Here is an 18,322-nt window from a genome sequence, read left to right as displayed (position 1 = left end):
TTTTCTTCCTGTCAGTCCTCTTGCACTGAGTCCTCTGCACTCTAAGAGCACACAAAGTTACCTCACTGTTTTGCTAAGATGGAGAACACACAACTATCAGATCTAGTCTACCAGTGGACATGTACCCACAGAAACAAGAACAAAAACATCAAGTCTCCAGTCACCACCAGGTGCTAACTCTTTCCTAACTAGTCTAAAAGTGAAAGATTGAGCAAAGCAGATAATTTAATGCACAACTCCATTGGGTCTTTTTTGTACTTTACCCTTGACATTTTTTTCTTAATGGATTTTTTTTTTTTTGTTATATCTGGAACATCTGAAGCAATATGGAAAAGATGAATGAAAAAGAATTATTCACTCACATACTACAAGATCTAAGGAGCATCAAATGAAATTATGATGTGGCAGACCCAAAACAAGCATAAGGAAGTACTTCTCCATATAGCACATAGTTAAACTGTGGAAGTCCTTGCTCCAGGATATTGGGATGCCAAGAGTATACTTAGGTTGAAAAGGTCAATGGCTAAATTTATAGAATAAAAATCAGTCAAAAATTATTAACCATAAGTATATCACATCTTGCTTAGTCAGTTCTACACTAACAGATTGCAAGAAGCTGGGCACATATACTCTATTTGCTTAATCTGTACCCATACTCTTCCCGGGACATCTGCTAGTGGCCTGTCAGAAACATGATACCAGAAAAAATAGACCTTTCATCTCACCTAATTGTGGCTCTTCTAGCTTAAGAACATAACAAACGCTATAAAAATTAACAGGAAGAGGGTTATTCATTACAACCAACACACCTTCTTTAAACGCATAGGAATAAGATATGTGAAGAGTTACCCTATCCCATCATAACCCAACTTGTTCATTAACAAGATGTCTACCCTAACATTCTGAGAAAGAACCCTTGATAGTAATGTTAACATAAATTTGGATACTCACGAAGTCTGAATTGTTTTAGAAAACAATATATAAAGATCTGTATCAAGTCTCAAACAACTTAATTATGACACTGTACGTATTCCTAACTTCATGCTTCATGTTAGAAAATCTTTAACATCATAGTCAGTTCTTTAAGTTGCATTCTGTGCAAAGACTGAAGAAAAAAAATAAATAAAAATCAATTGTTTAGACCTGAAGAGTTGAGTCAAAAGATTAGCCTGACACATAATGTTTCTGGTGCCCACTGCAAAGAATCGTTCCCAACTGCTGCAACATACAGTATGTTAAGTACAGTCCACTACATCCACTGATTAATTAGCTCAGCATATTTCATAATTCAATTTCATATTATGATCTGCTAAAAGCATCATCTTTAGCAAGACCTAAACATAAACCTTTAATTAGGTGAAGGGCTGACAAGTCTTATGGCATGGATTTATGTTACATCTTGTAACTCAGAAAGCAGTTTTAATTGAAAAAGAATAAACTCATTTAGAATACTATCATGATGAAGCTCAAATACATGCTTATCGTGTTAAGGTGGTAGTATAACCATATAAAAATCATTAGGAATTATTAAAAGGGATTAAGGGATTCACTTAGAGCATGGCAATACGTAGTAGGAACAGTTTCAGTGGATTCCTCTATACAACATCATGATTACTGTCATCTGATCATAACACTAGTGCAACTAACACAGCTGCCATGTCAGCTTCTCTTCAGGGGCTAGGTCTTAATCATAAATCAACTGAATGACTAATTCAACATTGTTAAAACCAGCAAGTAGCTGCTTGGAGCCATTCCAGTTTTTACATCTTTCAAAAGGTCAACACACCTACTCAGACACACAATAGTCCTATCTTTCACTGTGTTTTCTTCTTTTCTAGGATTGAAAAATAACATGTTAGCACTTAAATGTGTGTTTTAGCTAACAGTTAAAATGTTCATTAATTCTGAAAGAGCGACCCAGTAAAACAAAGACAGTTTTAGTTTTCCTCTCATACCCACAATCAAAACACCTCTCCTCTTCTTTGCTGTTTTAAATAGTTCTATAGTTGTAGAAGTTTTATGAAAACATTTTTTTACTGCTGAGCATTTCCTGCATTAACCTTACTTTCATTACAGTAATATTACGAATTAGGCTCAGGAATAAACTTTTTCAAGTTGAACGACTAGTCTAAATGTGGCTTACATTTCAAATGTGTACCTCTGCCCCTCAAAATAGTAACAAAAATCACAAATTAAGTGGCATCTAACAGCAAAATATATTCTAATCATTTACATCTGCTTGCACCATACAAATGGCAAAGCCTACCGTTAGCATCCTTCATAGAAAAAATTCATTCTGCTCTTAAATATAAAAGCTGTGTTGCATAAACAGAGGATTTAAAGCTGTAGCAGAGTGGCTGAATGAAGGAAAATGGCAATCTTTCTGGTTCTAGTAGATGCCTTTCCCTATCACACAATGTTTCCCACTCATAAATACATGACAAATACTTCCTCAATCATTTTTTACGAGCAGGGATGCACAGGGGGTAGTCAATGGCTAGCTTGAGGGAAAATAGGAACAGCAGGAGGCAGAAACTGTACTGAAAATGGCTATGTGGTAAATTCTCTTCTGGAACATCACTCAGCTACCCAGGCTTTGATCTTTCAGCTACAATTACACTAACATCCATGAGATCTGGATATACTTTTTTTTTTAAACTAAATCATTAATAGAAACAGTTAAACCATTTCATTATATGACTTCTCAATTCAAACATCTGATTTTTTATTTATTTTTTTTTTTTAAGAATTAAAAATTGTAATTAATACAAAGATTTGCTTTCAATTGGGTTTAACTATGTCATCATCACAACCAGTCTCACAAAAAACATGGGGTGACTGGCGACAGCTAAATCACAGACTGGCGTCTCCTAAGTAGTCTGTCTACCATTAGGGTCTGGGAAATGGTATTTACTGTACAATTAGAGCCAGTGAGCTCTACCTGTAATCATCCAAATACAGGTGTGAGGATCCTTTTTGGACAGGGAAACCGATGCATCCATTTTCACATAAACTTCCACATCCGTACTGTTATAGCAAACCTTAGGAAAGCTCAACGTTTGTACTTGAAAAAAATCACCTAACAGGGCAAGTGCTACTACCCAGATTTTAAAGACTTTCCTGGATATAACCACTTTTAAAATTTAAACATTCGTACATCTAAAACATTTAAAGAATGAATAAATTAAATTAACAACTATAAAATTTGGCCAAACATGAAAAACTTAAGATTATTACATCGTTTACCAAGTTCAATCCAAACTCTGTGTTTTGGGGCTGACATAGGTTCCTATTTAATGATTTTGTTCTTTAATACTAACACAAAATTTCTTGGAGTATCAAAAGGACAGTTTTAGTTGCAGTAATTTCACAGAATTTATTCTAATGATTTATTGGAGTTAACCATCTGACATTAATTATTGTTTTGGCTTCCAGTCTATGAATGTTTATTTTTCAGTTTAAAGCCTTCTCACTCTTTGATATCATATGGAAATGAGAATTTTTAATGGAAAATTGAAACCATGTGCATCTAAGTACTTAATGAAGTACAGGGAGAAACAGAGGGTATACTTTAGGAGAATTCAGATATTCCGCTTTGGATACTTTTGATTTGTTTGGATGAGTTACATGCATATATCTGTTCACAAACATGCGTTTATATATCTTCAAAGTATCTCACAAGTGAAGTGTTTAAAGATGTGAATACTAAAAAAATATAAAAAGGTTGTGTTTTTTGTTGTGTTTTTTTTTTTTTTAAATATATTGCTATTGATTTTTCTTCATATTATACTATTTAATCTCTTCCCTCCTTCACAAACCAAATATTTATCCCATCTAGAGCTTCCTCTGACATGCTAAATGCTGTACTTCTCAACAGCAGATTCCCACCATATGTCTACCATGCTAGGACTGAATCTTCAACCAGTTCACTGAATGTCTGATAGATTGATTTCATAACCATCATGTACTTAAGTCATAATATTGATATCAGGAATATGTGAACAAAACCCGCACTGTTTGTGGCATTCAAGACCATCAAGGCAGGCCTATACACTGTAAGCAAAGTGCAAGCAGTAGCAAGGAAACAAGGAACCCAACTGCCAACAGAAGTGTACTGTTAAAATGCGCAATTTTGCCACAGTTTGAAAGCCTTCTGTGCAACTCACATAGCTTTACTCCTCTGGCATTCAATTCATTCCCTTGGAATGAAAAAGATGTTCAGATGATCAGCATTATACAACAAGATAAAAGTGTGTGTTCATTTAAATCTTTAGTTCTAAATCAAAGCTGTTTCTTCAGAGTTAGTGGATTCACATAAAAATATAGGGAAGGAAATATATTGTTTTCTATTCTACACTTTCATTCAGGGTTTCGCCATATGCATTGTACTCAGCAGCATATCAGTGGGAGCATAACATGCAAAACGAAGTGCAACGTTAGTTTTTATTCCTATTTTAATTAACATACTTTGATATTAATGAGCAAAGAATTATTTGCCATTGAAAAAAATGTGACATTGAAATAAATCTAGATATTTGACCTGAACACACTCACCATTTGTTTTTCTTTCTTATGTAGTCTTTTTCAGAGAGGTTAACCAAGTAGATCATTGGTTTTGAAGTGAAAAACAAATGCTTGTTCAAAACATCGATCTAGAAGTCAAAAAACAGGAAGAGAATTTTAATAACAAGTTATACCAACTTAATTTTAGGACTATTTTCCTTATGGCATTTCTGAGAAGGCAGCAGAATTAAAGTTCAGTATGTAGATCACACTGACAAACACAGCACTGACTGATAAATTTAACATTCAGTACACTCTGAATACGAATTCTTTAAAAAAACTTTTAAAAGAGAAGACAGTAACAGGTAGCAAAATTAGAAGTCAATTCATGGGATAATACTTATAGCCTACCTCTTTGTCATTCCAATCATGATAGAAGCGGACCGCTTTCTTTTCATCTATTACCCAGGTTTTGATTTTGCACATTACGTCCTATGCAAGATCAAGAAAAAACAAAGTCAAAAACTCAGCTGGATATCAGACAATTCTCTTCCATAAACACGGCGTGTATACATTAAAATTCAAAATGTACAAACGAATTAAAAATTAGATGGCATCTTTTAAGAACAACTTTTACTACCCCAGAAAAATAAAAATTCCTGCTTTGAGTCACTAAAGCGAAATAGCAGTTACTGAAGAAATACAAATCACATAATCAGAAAGTTAAATACATATTATCCAAGTATCATCTCTCGCCATCATGAAAATTAGCAGAGCTCATAAAACATATGTAAAAATCGGTACATTTTAGATTGCTTTTCAAACTCAGTAAGACGCGACATTTCAGCATCCAGCGGGAGAGACTACGTACAATATAAACATGCCATTAAGAGAAGGGAATGGGTGGGGAAAAAACACCGCGAATATATTTTTTTTCAATTGTTAGCAAAAGAAATTGAGCCTATTATTGATGATCCACCCTTCAAGAAATTAATTCAAATGGCCAGAGCCCTTTTTATTCCGCATTAATTTTTTGCCAACACCTTCTCCCTCCCCCCCCAAAATGAAACCTGCCAAAGCCTCCATTACACAATGGCAAGAGCCTTGCACTGGTGACCTCCAACCAGCTGCATTCACTTTCAGAACATCTCTCTCCACAGGAAATCTAAAGGCCTTTTAGTTAGCAAGCTAGTGTGCATTCAGAAGGAGTAACTGCAGGAAGAGCCCAATGTGCTTTGTTTCTCTGGCCTTTCTTCACAGAAAGATTAATCATCTGTGAAATGGAAACGGCAAACAGCAAGTGACACAAACTGAACCCTTCAAGCCTTTCCTCATCAGTTTTGTGGTGCTGAATCTGAAAGCTGCGTGTGGCATGGCTCTCCTTACAGGCAGGTGTTAATAAAAGGCTCTTGGGTCTGAAAGGTCAAACTTGCCTCTTCTAGGAGTAGTACATTTCAGAGTCGATTTTTTCTGCTAGATAATTTATGATCATGCTTTAAATAATGCATTTTTGGGGGTTATAATTGACACAACGGAGAATTAAGGTATTTGAAATACAAAGAAACGTTCCCAAAACCGTTGCACGCACAAAATTTTTTTACACTTAATGCTATGTGGCTGAAGCACGCTATAAACAACCACAAATAACATCAGTATTTACTACAGTCTTTCCTAGTCAAGCAGTTGCTGCAGCGAAAAACAAAGACAAAGCTCTTCAAAATCTTCAGATCCTGATTTGAAACCCTCCAGGAACATGACTCCCCACAGATTTTAACAAGGAAGGGGCAAGCTAAAACTTTTAATGAAATCTAACATGTTCTGACGAAGAATAATCACTTTTACTCTCCTATAAGTGAATTTCACTCATAAATGTTTAAAAGTGGCTAATATAACACCATTTCCTACAAGGAGAAGATCAAAGTGCTATATTACAAATGCATTATGATTAAAAAAGCACTGTGCAGCTTTGCTATTAACTGTTCTTTAAACCCTAAAAGGCTTCCCATAGATCTCACTTGGCACTGCATATACAACCTTTGACAAGTAATGTAGACCATTTTTATTCATTGCCTAAAATTGTAGGCAATTATGTGCGTCACACTGGCCACCTGCAAATTCTGAATGCCTGCTCCAGTTGTCAGAGCAAAAAACTAATGTCGGAGGGGATTAATCTAGGGGGAGAGAGTCCTCTTTAATGGCTCCAGCAGGTGAAATGGCCCAGCTGGTTACTGTGATGAGTGGCCAGAACAGCTTATGTAGAGACATGCAACAAGATTACACATAAAGAAAACCACGGTGCCATCTTATCTTTAACCCTATCTGCTTTTTATTTTTTAATTAATCGCTACAAACGAGGCAAGGGAAGCAGTTCTGGCAATAGGTGCCTTTCATTTAAGATCTTTATCTTAAGCTTTCTTTTAAATAGATCGACCAAAAAAAAAAAAAAAAAAAAAAAAAATCAATGCAGTCTCGAATTCCTGTCTAGCAGTGAAGGAATTCTGACTACCTGATATTTCAGGTTTTTAAATAATTCTATAGACACCTACCACGTGGCTTTCAGCATTACAATTCCCCTCCAACAGCAACTCCTTATTGCATATAAATTAGAGTCAATAAAAAATTTACAGAAGAAAACACTATAGCAAGAGTTGTCAAAGCCAATTTTTAGGCTTAAGCTGCAATAAGTTCATGTGTTTTTTTTTAAATCACGCTGTAAGGATAGCTACGTAACATGGAACCTCCAAAAAATTTCAAGAATCAATACAACAAACAACGTTTGCTCTTTCTAAAGCATATCTAAGCACAGAGATGTGAATCAGAGATTCCCTTCCCCATTCAGCTGGCTACTTCTAGCTACATGTCTAAGCCAATTTTGAAAGAGACCTAATTTTTCAGAGTTCAGTTTTAAGTACCCAACTTTACGCAGTTCACAGCTGTTGTTCCAGAGGAATAATTGCATGGGTAACTTCTGCAGGGAAGGCTGCTCAACCCAACCTGCTGCGCAGAACTGACAGCTGAACGCGTGCAAGCTTGCATCAGTTTTACAGAGAAAGTGGTGAAGTATTGGAAAGCTTTCTTGAAAAAAAGGACAAACTTATTAGCAAACATAACATCTATGTTCAAAGCCGGTAAGACAGGAAGAGGCAAATTTTCTCTGACAGAATACTGGGACAGCCGCACCCAGCAGAATTTAAGGCAGGTAGCCCACAACTCAAATGACACGTGTAACAGATGAACTCTGATTCCCCTGCACCAGTGGCGGTGTCTCCTTCACTTGAGATTTAATATGATCCCTTAACGACAAATCTGTTAACTGCTAATAACAATATGAAGAAAGGCATGTTTTCCCAGGTATTTCTCCTTCTCTTGGCCACCCCAAAACTAAATAAACACACAAAAAGCATGTTTTCAGGGTGTCTTTCATTAAGCACTATTTTTACTTTTATTAATTGTTTCTGTTTAGGCCTGGTGAAAGAATATGAACTGACCTTTTTTTTTTTTTTTTTTTTTTTTATCTTCACTCTCATTGTAGCAGTCATTTAAACACATTTAGTCATTACTCTAGTTAACCCGGGGATGCTCAATAACAGAACACAGAGCAATGATCCACTTTGTTTCATTAGGCCTGGCCTCCCCAGTTGTGTGCTGCGAGGCCAATCTGTCAGCAGCAGAACGATGCCCTTCTTCTTCTCTGATGAGAGGGGGACTCTGGTTCTGTTTTTCAAATAGCAACATTATACCAAGCATCATTTAAAAACACCACCCAAAAATCCTCCAAAATCTGATTTAGTTACAATCGTCAAAGCACGTGAAGTACAGCAAACATTATGAATATCAAATACCACTGTTTTAAACATTAGATCATTTCTGACTGTGGCAGTATGGCAGTATATTTAGTACATGTGAATGGTTGGTATATTTAGCTATATGCAGTACGGAGATTTTAATTTAGGACCTGCTCTCCTTTTCAAATGAAGGCAAGTAGTCAACCCAGAAATGTTAAACAGGACCTTAACAGTAAATCCCAACAGTATAAAATACCATGAAGAAATACATTTAAATTGCATTTAGCAGATTTATCAAGACATGCTCACGAGACACTACTGTGTAGATAAATGTGCATATATTAATAAACTCTCTGGATGGATGATAGTAATAATGTGTGCCAATGCCAAATTCTTCTTACAGCGTGAGGGACTAAACTGAAGCTTGGAAAACTCACTTGCCTACTTGGCATCAGAGAATTGAGAGGGTTTTGTTGGAAATTAGCAGGGCATGTAATTAACTTCCGCAAATTTAATAAAGAAGTAAGCAGTTGTGAGGATTATCACTTCACACTTCAAAGTGCAAGTGCAACTCTGTGATTTTGCAGGCAGTGCAAAAAGTCTCCGCTACTACGGAGACTAACTGTGAAGATAGGGCTCTTTCCTTCCCCCAGACAAGAGACTTCTAGGAAACGAGGTGCTTCATAGCACCTTATTTGTTTGCCTTGGTACTTCCAAGCTATAATAACTGACCAACTACCTATGAACACTTCAAAAGCAGATGTTTAATTAAAATATTTCAATTTAGACATTGCTATACCAAAGTAGCAACGTGGCAAATGAGGTGAAATTGGCCAAATTCCATCAACTTCACTGTTGCATTCCTCTGAAAAACCAGAAAGCCTACCTAAAATGTTACCCGTATCTCTGAGTTAGCACCCCTCATTTCATACAGGAGTCAACAGCATAGCATGCCAGTAGTAATAGTGTAAAATTAATAATATTCAGACTTCCCTAAGGAATTTGGCTAAGTCACATAAAAGTATTTAATTAAAAAACAAATACTGCATACACTAAATGGAATCAACACTACCTAACCAGTAGGTCTTGAGTGTAAATGTAGGTAGAAAATCCAGTGGGTGGTGCTCCAAATAAATTATTTGCATATTGCTACTTAACTTTCATCAACATCCTAAAAAAAATAAATAAATAATGAAAAAGACCATTTTAATGACACAGATTACAAGAATAAATGACTAAAAACATGAATCGCACATGTACTGACCAGAACTGTCAGATAGATTTAGCGAAAGTAAACAACGTGTATCATTAGAATAAATTCAAGCTCATATGGATACTGGGTGGGGAAATGTGAAAGAGAGGACAAAGTATTTACCAGGTAGAGGACATGCCCCTTGCAAGACTGACCAAGACTTGAACGTTACAAGATTAGGCTTTAGTTACTGTACTGTAACTAAAAGGACTAATGCAGTCTTCGAGTACATAAATACTAATGTCAGAGGTGACTACTTCAACACTTATCTGATGAAATATCAAAAGATGGGAGAAAAATGATAAAAGGTATTAAAAAAAAAAATGCTTAGATATGAAGATTTCACATGCTTGAATCTCACCAAAAAGTCAGGGCTTTTCACACTAGCATGCAGAAAACGCATCGCTGAAAGTTGAAGCTTGGCAAACACAAACTAAAAACATGGTGTTTTTTATTTCTAAACAGTAAAGTTAAATAATAACTGGCACAGCTTATTCAAGTTATAGTAATTTATCTCTACCTAGAAAATATTTAAATAAAGGTTATTCCCCCCCCCCAAAAAAAAAAAAAAAAAAAAAGTTTAAACACAATTGTGAGAATTAAACTGAGATATGCAGGGGATCAGAACAGATCATTATTATTCTATCTGGCTTTCAAAATAGCTATGGTTTTTATTTAGACACAGGTACAAACTACTCTATTTGAGGTAAAGAGTACTCCTAGCCAGTTAAACTGTGCAGCTCCAGGAGCAATTTATCACACCCATAACAGTTTCCTTGTTAACACAAGGAAATGTATTGTGATCACAGCCCTGTCCATAGCTTTCCTGGGAAAAATCTTTTTCAGTTCTAGCTAGCATAGCCTCATCTCTGTACTCTTCTGAGAGGGTTTTTTGGTGATATAGAAGAGCAGGACTGAAATGATAAAGAATTTACAGTGAAAGCAATATTTAAAAAAGCAGTATTTAAAAAAAAAAAAAGACAAATTTTGCAGTTAAAAAAATGGTTAGATCATGTTTTTCAAATACGTTAAGTGCTTAAATAAGCTGTAGCAGCTGGGTGCAAGAAGGAGAACAAGTCAGGTACTGCATCAACTGGAGTGAGAATGAGCTCCTCCATGGTACAAAACAATGTCTAATCTCTTACAATTCTCTTGCTCACTGACTTTAATAAAAATACAATGGGAGAAGTAATGGATTTAGGACAAGTGTATTATCCTTCTTCTATTCAATACCTCTTAACAGAGCCAGTACAAGCTCTACATGATATACGGTTTACTCAGAGCCAGATGCCAATAATGTTTATGAACCACTGCAAGTACTTTCACCAAAATATTCTAAAACCATTCCAGGCAATGTAACTCATGTTAATAAGCTCCAAATTCTCTCCTGTGTTAGTCTGCCTTGCAGGTTTTAAGGAATATACATTTAAAAAAAAAATAATTTGTAGATTCTCGAAGACAAAAGCATACAAATACAGTAGTCAGTCTATGTGCAAGTGATTAATTCTAACAACTCAGGAATTTGGAACAGGGAAATTGTACTGAAAAATGACATATCTTCTCCACACATCCACTGAACTTTTCTTATTGCACACACTTATTTCCGAAGAAATCCATGTGCAAACGTATTTGTTCTAAAAGTGAATTAATCCAACTGAAAAAGATGCCTTTTTCAGAATACAACCATTCACATGTGAAGTTGTTTTGGTGATACGTATCGTCTATTTACAAGTTACAACTGTGGCTTGATCTAGACAGTCCCAGGGAGACATTATTTTAAACTACTATTCAGATCTATGCAGGGAAGATCAGCCTTGACAGAAAGTATTTAAGCATTGACTTCTCTTTGTCTACTGATAATACCAAAAGAAATCCAAACGTGAATTTATACATTATGTACTTCCACCTCAGGCTTTACTACCAATTAATTCACAAACATCTGCCATGAATATTTTCCTGTTATATTCACAATGTTCTTCAGAATGAACTTTAATTTCCTTTAAATACCACATTAAGCACAGCAAATGGTCCACTGAAGATTTTAGGCATAATTAAGAATACAAATATTTTCTTGATTCCCTATGATTTAACATTTAAGTTACTAATTGTTAACAGCCATTGGCAAAAAGTGTGTCAATAACCTACATGTACACTCCTCCTTTCCTTCCATCTCCAGTGGAACAAACTGACCTCTCAAACTTTCCTCACAAAAGCAGATGAAAGCAACTGACAAAAAAAAAAAAAAAAAAATACAATTCACTACTGTATTTATCTTCAACTTGGAACGAAAGAAAGGTGAAAATTCCCAACTGACATCATCAGTTAGATGAAATAAGAGTTCATTCATCCGTGAGAACTCTGGCGAGTGCATGCGGTACAAGGTCAGTGAATTTTGCTCAGCACAATCCCATTCATCAGAATATCGCGGGAAGGAAAGATTTTCACCCTGTTCTCATCTAGCATAGTGGTAATGAGAAGCAGCAGAGTCTACCACCTCTCTGCTGTTTGTGAGTCATTTCCTAAACAGTACTGGTAATTTTAAATGAAGAGAAACGACTTTCGAACAGTTACTGTATAATCAGGACAGGACCAATACGTTAAATGTAAGGGAGGAGGAAGGAAGAACCATAGATTACATAGATGCAAGATATCTAATGACAGGTGTTTATGGTCTGGGGTTTTGGTCATTGTATCAATTACTAATTTATCATCCACTGCAGTAACAAAGCAAAGCTTGATTTGTTTCCTCTGCACTAGATGGTTATAATACAATGACATTAAAAGGCATCTTGAATTCTTTTCATAATTGCACTTACTTTTGCTCTTAAAAAGTGTTTAATTTCAAAAGCTAACCTTATTTTCGAGTTGACAGACTTTGACAACGGAATTTAGATGTCTTGCAGAACTTACAAAAGCATCCTTTGAACTGGAAACTGGAAGTTCAAATGCAGTGGACGTTGATACCGACCTATTGTAAAAGCTGCCTTTCAGCTGAAAATTGGAAGCTCAAATACTGCAGATATTGATCCTGACCTAAGGATTTTGTCTTCATATCACTGAAGTCAACAATCTGTATGAACTCTACTATAAATAATATTCTTGTGGTCAGATATATAAATCGCAATACCATTACCACTAAAAATTATTCTGTGCTGGAATTCAAGATTTGGAGCACTAACAAAGGATTGAATGAATAGCTATCAATTGCAGGGGGTCAATCTCTAAGGACTAGAATTGAATCACGCGGGAAGGGTAATGGAAGAGAATCCTGTAATAATGTTCACTTAACTGTATTATATTGTATTAACTTGAAGACCTCCGCTTCCAGGACTGAAAATCCCATAAATCAAATATATATATACACACGTACATATATATATTTAAAACAAGATCTATAAATTTACGTACTTGAATTTTACTTTGAAATCTCCTGCTACCCAAAATTACAGATGAATAAGCTAATAATAAAGAAGTTTAACTCAACTTCTTTCTCATGTCTCTGCAGATACCAGCACCAAGCAGATTTAAAATATAAAATCAAAATTACTCTAATTTCTGAAGTGATTCTCATACCATTTTAGTACATGCTGATATTGGGGATATTTCTGTTCTATAATATCTCATTTAGAAGGTTATAGTCAAAATAGCATATGAAGGTGTACTGAGTCTGAAAGAATAGTACCCTTAGTGAAAAGCAGACAATCATTTCTAAGAAGCCTGCGAGAAGAACACTTGCAAAACACAAAAATGAATGTGAAGGAAGCTATTCCGTGTCTATGTCAACAGTGCATGTTGCTGATCTTGGACCATATCGTGTCATTGATTTTTAAGTAGAACTTGAAAATGATTTCATTGATGGCTCCTTAACAGCAGTTGGCTATTTTATTTCTGCTGACAGGGGATTGAGAAATCAATTCTGTGAGAGACAGCACGAACAGTTAACACTATATTCAACTGCAAAGCCAGGTCACTGCACAAAGGTGAACTTACCAACTGTATGCAATGTGGGCTTACACGAAGAAAAAATGATAATTAACAAGTTAGAGCACAGGTGTGAAGACAGGCAATTGAATAAAAATCTCAAGATTTAAGAATTGCTGGCTGATACAAACTGACGATTTTTTTTTTTTCCCCCCTCTACGCCTTTTGGAGATTTCAGACTATCAAGTTACAGTTGTGGAGGCTTACTGATAAAGAAGAGAATCCTCTCCTCTAAAGCAGACAATTCATATTTATGAAATAAAAAGAATGACTTCCACTTTCAATTAGGTTCCAGGAAGCTCAAAGTGAAATCCCCATTGATGCCAACAATAAGTTTACACAGGTCACACAGAGATTATAGTCCCTCTGAAATCAGTAACTTTTTCTTAGCTTTCATATTAAGCTTATTGTTATATTCAGCAAACAACCAAAGGAAAAACACGCTCAACTAAGATCAATACTATTTCTTTTCTTTCCTCACCTTCTTCTTTCCCTAATCTTATATAGTTTTTCCTCAATAGATTTCAAAGTGCTCTCAAAAAAGTGGAAAGAAATGAAAAATGCAATTCAAGTGCTAGATGTTTTTGTTCAGCAGGGGAAAGAAAGCAAGTAAAAGGTCTGAAAGTGATATTGGTAAGAAAGCTTTCAGTATTTTTATTTGAATGAACACTAGAACTTTCACAACTCTCAACCAGTTAAAACGCTTAAGAAATTCTAAAGTGTCTTTACCTTAAATTCCTCCATAAAGGATGAGAAAAGGAAACTACGAAAGAGACTGAAATTTTAACACTGTGCTTAAAAAAGTTTTTCCCCTTTTAATCTCCCAGTTTTCTCAAAAGGGAAAATGACTGTGAACACTCAGACAAGTACTGTTTGTTGAGCACCTCTGTTACAGGAAGAGCAGAATATTAGCTATGTCTAACATTACACTGGCAAATAACACAAGAAAAGGCAAACCCTGAGTAGTTTTCCATTCCCTCCCAATTTATGAAGATAACCTGTTTAAAAAAATATATCTTTAACAGTTTATACTTCTGTCTCGATTACTTTTCTGCCCTGGAAAGAGGAAGCCAAAAATACACTCTCAACAGCAAATCATCCAGGTTGACAGAGAATCATCAAGAACATCAAGACCAACCATCAACCTCACCTGCCAAGTCCCATCACTAAATCACATCCCTAACCACAACATCCACATCTCTTAAATATGGCTGTGGATGGGAACTCCATAACTCCTCTGGCAGCCTGTTCCAATTCTGAGATTGCATGGAGGTGCAATCCTTAACTGTTTGTCTTTTTCCCCACCACCACCAATTCTTTATGGTTTCTCTTACCATGTGTCTAAGTCATTAACTGCACAGCTAATTCTCCAGTATATCATACATATGCAACCACAGGCCTTCACTGCGACATAAAATGTTAAAGGAAAAGAGAAAAAAGGTTGCAGAGGAGCAGGTCACTATCCAATGACTCAACATCTAAGCAAACCCATACAGTGGATGGAAACTCAGAACTGCTGTTATGATTTTACAACTACATGAGGCTATTGGCAGGCACCAGGCCTAAGGATTAATTTACTGCAAAAAGAAAAGTAACTAGGCAGACTTCTGACAGACCTTTACCATAAAGAAGTCCATTTCACTAAGTTCTACTGCCCACCTTACAATTCACACATACAAGTCACAAAGGAGGACAAGCATGAAGGTCCAAGATTAGCAGGACCTGATGTCCTACACTTCCCTAGGCATATTCTCTGGTGACTGCAGAGAGCAGAGTTCCTACTTGGAGCCTTTGTCTCCATGCAAGCATTTATTTGTGCCTTTCCCTTCTGTTAAGCCACCCATTTCCATGAAACAAAAGAATTTAATACCTTTGAAACCTCTATTGTTGACAAACTCAGCTGAAACTGGCCAAGTGTAACAGCTGTTACCGAGGTTAGAACTGGCAGAGCAATGCAACTTCAAAACCTTGTGTTTTCTGTGTGTGACTTCATAAAGAAAGGCTAAAATCCCCCAAGGAATAACAGGAAGCATAAATTACAAACACAAGATGACAAAACCCATTTGACAGCTGAACTACAGATTAAGTACTGGTTAGGAGATTGAAGGAAGAGGCAAAGAAAAGGATGAGAAACTGAAGCTGAGAAGAGACCAATTAATAATGGAGATTTTAAAGTTCTAATTGATTTAGATTGCATTTCTAGGTTTGAGTTTTTAATTTACTGTCTCCCTTGGTTGTAGAATAATCTGATTTGCTGATGATACAAAAGTGGGAGGAGTGCCTGATACCCCAGTGTGCTGTGCTGCCATTCAGAAAGATCTCAACAGGCCGTGAAGATGGGCAGAAGGGAATCTCTTGAAACTCAAAGGCAAGTACAGGGTCCCACACCTAAGCGAAGAACAACCACATGCACTCATACAGGCTGGGAACTGATCTACTAGAGGCTAGCTCTGCAGAGAAGGATCGGGGGGTTTCTGGTGGACAACTGATTCTTTCTTGCCTGATGTGAAAGCCTTCCAATCATCAAAATAAGTCTCACTTAGACTAACTGAGGAATAAAATACTTCTAAATCCAGACAAAGGCTAGTTCTTCACCAAGAGAAGACACCAAGGAAGTGCTTTTTAAACACTGCATCATAGAGGGATATTCAATTTCACATCCTACTCACTGCCAAACACTAGTTATGGCCAAAAAAATTTAGTGTGCTTCAATGCTGATAAACTAAAATACCAGCACTGCTGTGACAATATTTTTCCTATTACTTGCTATCTAAAAAGCTATGGGATATAACAATATTTTTTATTTCATAATTGATAGGCATAAATAGCCTGTTTCCATATTGATATGATGTTGCAATAATTAGAGAATATGCTTTACATACCACCAGGAATACCTTTAGAAGACTAAAGGAATAAAGAAAAATTAATAACTAGACTAGTGGCAAAGCATAGCTGACTTGAAAGTCAAGTGGCAGTAAAACAATAATTTTAAAAGCATCCTTTGAAGTTGATGACTATTATATATTTCTAATCCACAAAAAACAACCACTGCTACTCCATGATATTTGAGCTCATTTAACAGCTTTCCCCAACCACATTCAAAAATTAACTTCAACTAGCAGCCTTCATTTAGGGTGCACTAAAAGACACAAAGTGCAACTGCATCTAGAAAAATATATTCACTTTGAGGTTACTAGGAACATAGTATTAACATCAGACTGGAACTTAACAGCAAGAATAATTTGGAAGTCACTCCTGGACTTTGAATTACAACTAAACCCCTAATCTAAATTTGATGAAGTATTAGCAACTCATATAATAAACTTGTGTCGGCAAGAAAATTACAGTTAAATTTAAAAAATGACAATTAACTTTATAATTGAAATCTTAAACTTTCAGCACAGCAAAGAATCCATTCTATTTTTTTTAAGCTCAGAATAATTACTTCAAAATACACAAAAACAGTAGCAATGTTTTGTATTATGCATGTGTGATATCACGAGCAAAATCCAACAATGCAAATATTTCAGTTCAATGCAGACAATACTTAATGATCTACGTTTATACTTACATATTCAGGTTTCAATTTCTTGTCTCCGCCTCTCACAGCTACTTTTTCTAGCTTGTCTATACTCTGCATGATCAGTTCCTCATCTTTAAGTCGAAGTTCCTCATGTATTATTTCGATATCTCGAACAGGATCTACACTTCCTTCAACATGAGTGATATCATCATCTTCAAATGCTCCTAAACCAAAGAAAATTTAAGTTACATATTAAGCTAAGAAGGCAGAATACAGATTTTTAAAACAGACTATTACAAGTCACAAGAATTTAGCATGAAGAATTAAAGTCAGCAGGTCTGTTCTACTGCCTGTACGCAATTGTTATTGAAAATATTTTATATCATACTGCTGTAGTTTGTTAATTTATGTATCAACTCCAAAATCCAAAGATTTATACACATGCATGCAAAGCATAGTGTTTTGCCATTTCAGGAGAGCACTTAAGCCATCTTTAAGAGTTTTTTCTAAATAGGAACAGATTAGAGCACTTTCCTGAAAATTGGTACCACTGTATTTAACTGTATCTTATCTATCAGCAGCAAACATGGTAGCCAAGTTCAAAATCGTGGAACATTTTAATACACACAGTAATGACTAAACAAGTGGTGGAAAGAAAACCTTACAAATCATCCTGGCAGCCCTCACTGGCTGACCAATTTTATGCATCAAGAAAAAAAGAAGTTCTACACAAAGAATTCTGAAGTTCTGAACGACTCTTAGTGTTTCCAAGGGAAACGGGGTTTAGAAAAAAAAAAAAAAAAAAAAGGCCTGAAATCATCTGGCAGACCTCTTCCCTGTTTCAATCTACTTTATCACTGTGGTTCTGACGGTGATTAGATAATGAACCACTCAGACACACAATTTACACAGCAGCTAATTTCATCGGCCTGATTTGAGGGTATGGTTTTTAGGGGGCCATCAAAGAAGCAGATGAAGGTGCATTTGTCATATATGAGTGACAACCATTCACACTATCTGAACAAAATGGTGCTGGCCCTTATTAGAAACACATGCTATTATCACATATTTAAAGTGCAGTTGAAGCCATAATTTCAAATTGCCAACTGGAAACATAAGGGTAAAACAACCAGATATTACTGAAGCATGTGTGCTGACTTCATGCCCTTCTGAAGACAATCTGGCAACATAATTCAACTAGGATTTAAATTATCAGATAAACAGCATCACAAAAAATAAATCAATAAATATTTAAAGAATAAAAATATTAACACTTTG

At 35.7% G+C, this 18,322-nt stretch overlaps 1 protein-coding gene across 1 annotated transcript in view; it reads right to left on the bottom strand.

Moving 5' to 3' along the window:
• Positions 1–18,322, bottom strand: part of OLA1 (Obg like ATPase 1) — a 95,302-nt gene that overhangs the window by 35,077 nt on the left and 41,903 nt on the right. Inside the window, exons 5-7 of the mRNA XM_082763557.1 lie at positions 17,093–17,268; positions 4,915–4,995; positions 4,555–4,652 (exon numbers count right to left, since the gene is read on the bottom strand). Of these exons, the coding sequence (XP_082619683.1) occupies positions 4,555–4,652; positions 4,915–4,995; positions 17,093–17,268 (355 nt within the window). The remainder of the gene's footprint in view (positions 1–4,554; positions 4,653–4,914; positions 4,996–17,092; positions 17,269–18,322) is intronic.

The sequence above is a fragment of the Aythya marila genome, assembly GCF_965140915.1.
Source record: "Aythya marila genome assembly, chromosome: 6".
Taxonomy (NCBI): Eukaryota; Metazoa; Chordata; class Aves; order Anseriformes; family Anatidae; genus Aythya; species Aythya marila.
Note: the sequence above shows the minus strand (reverse complement) of the source record. Positions and strands in the feature narration are given on the sequence as shown.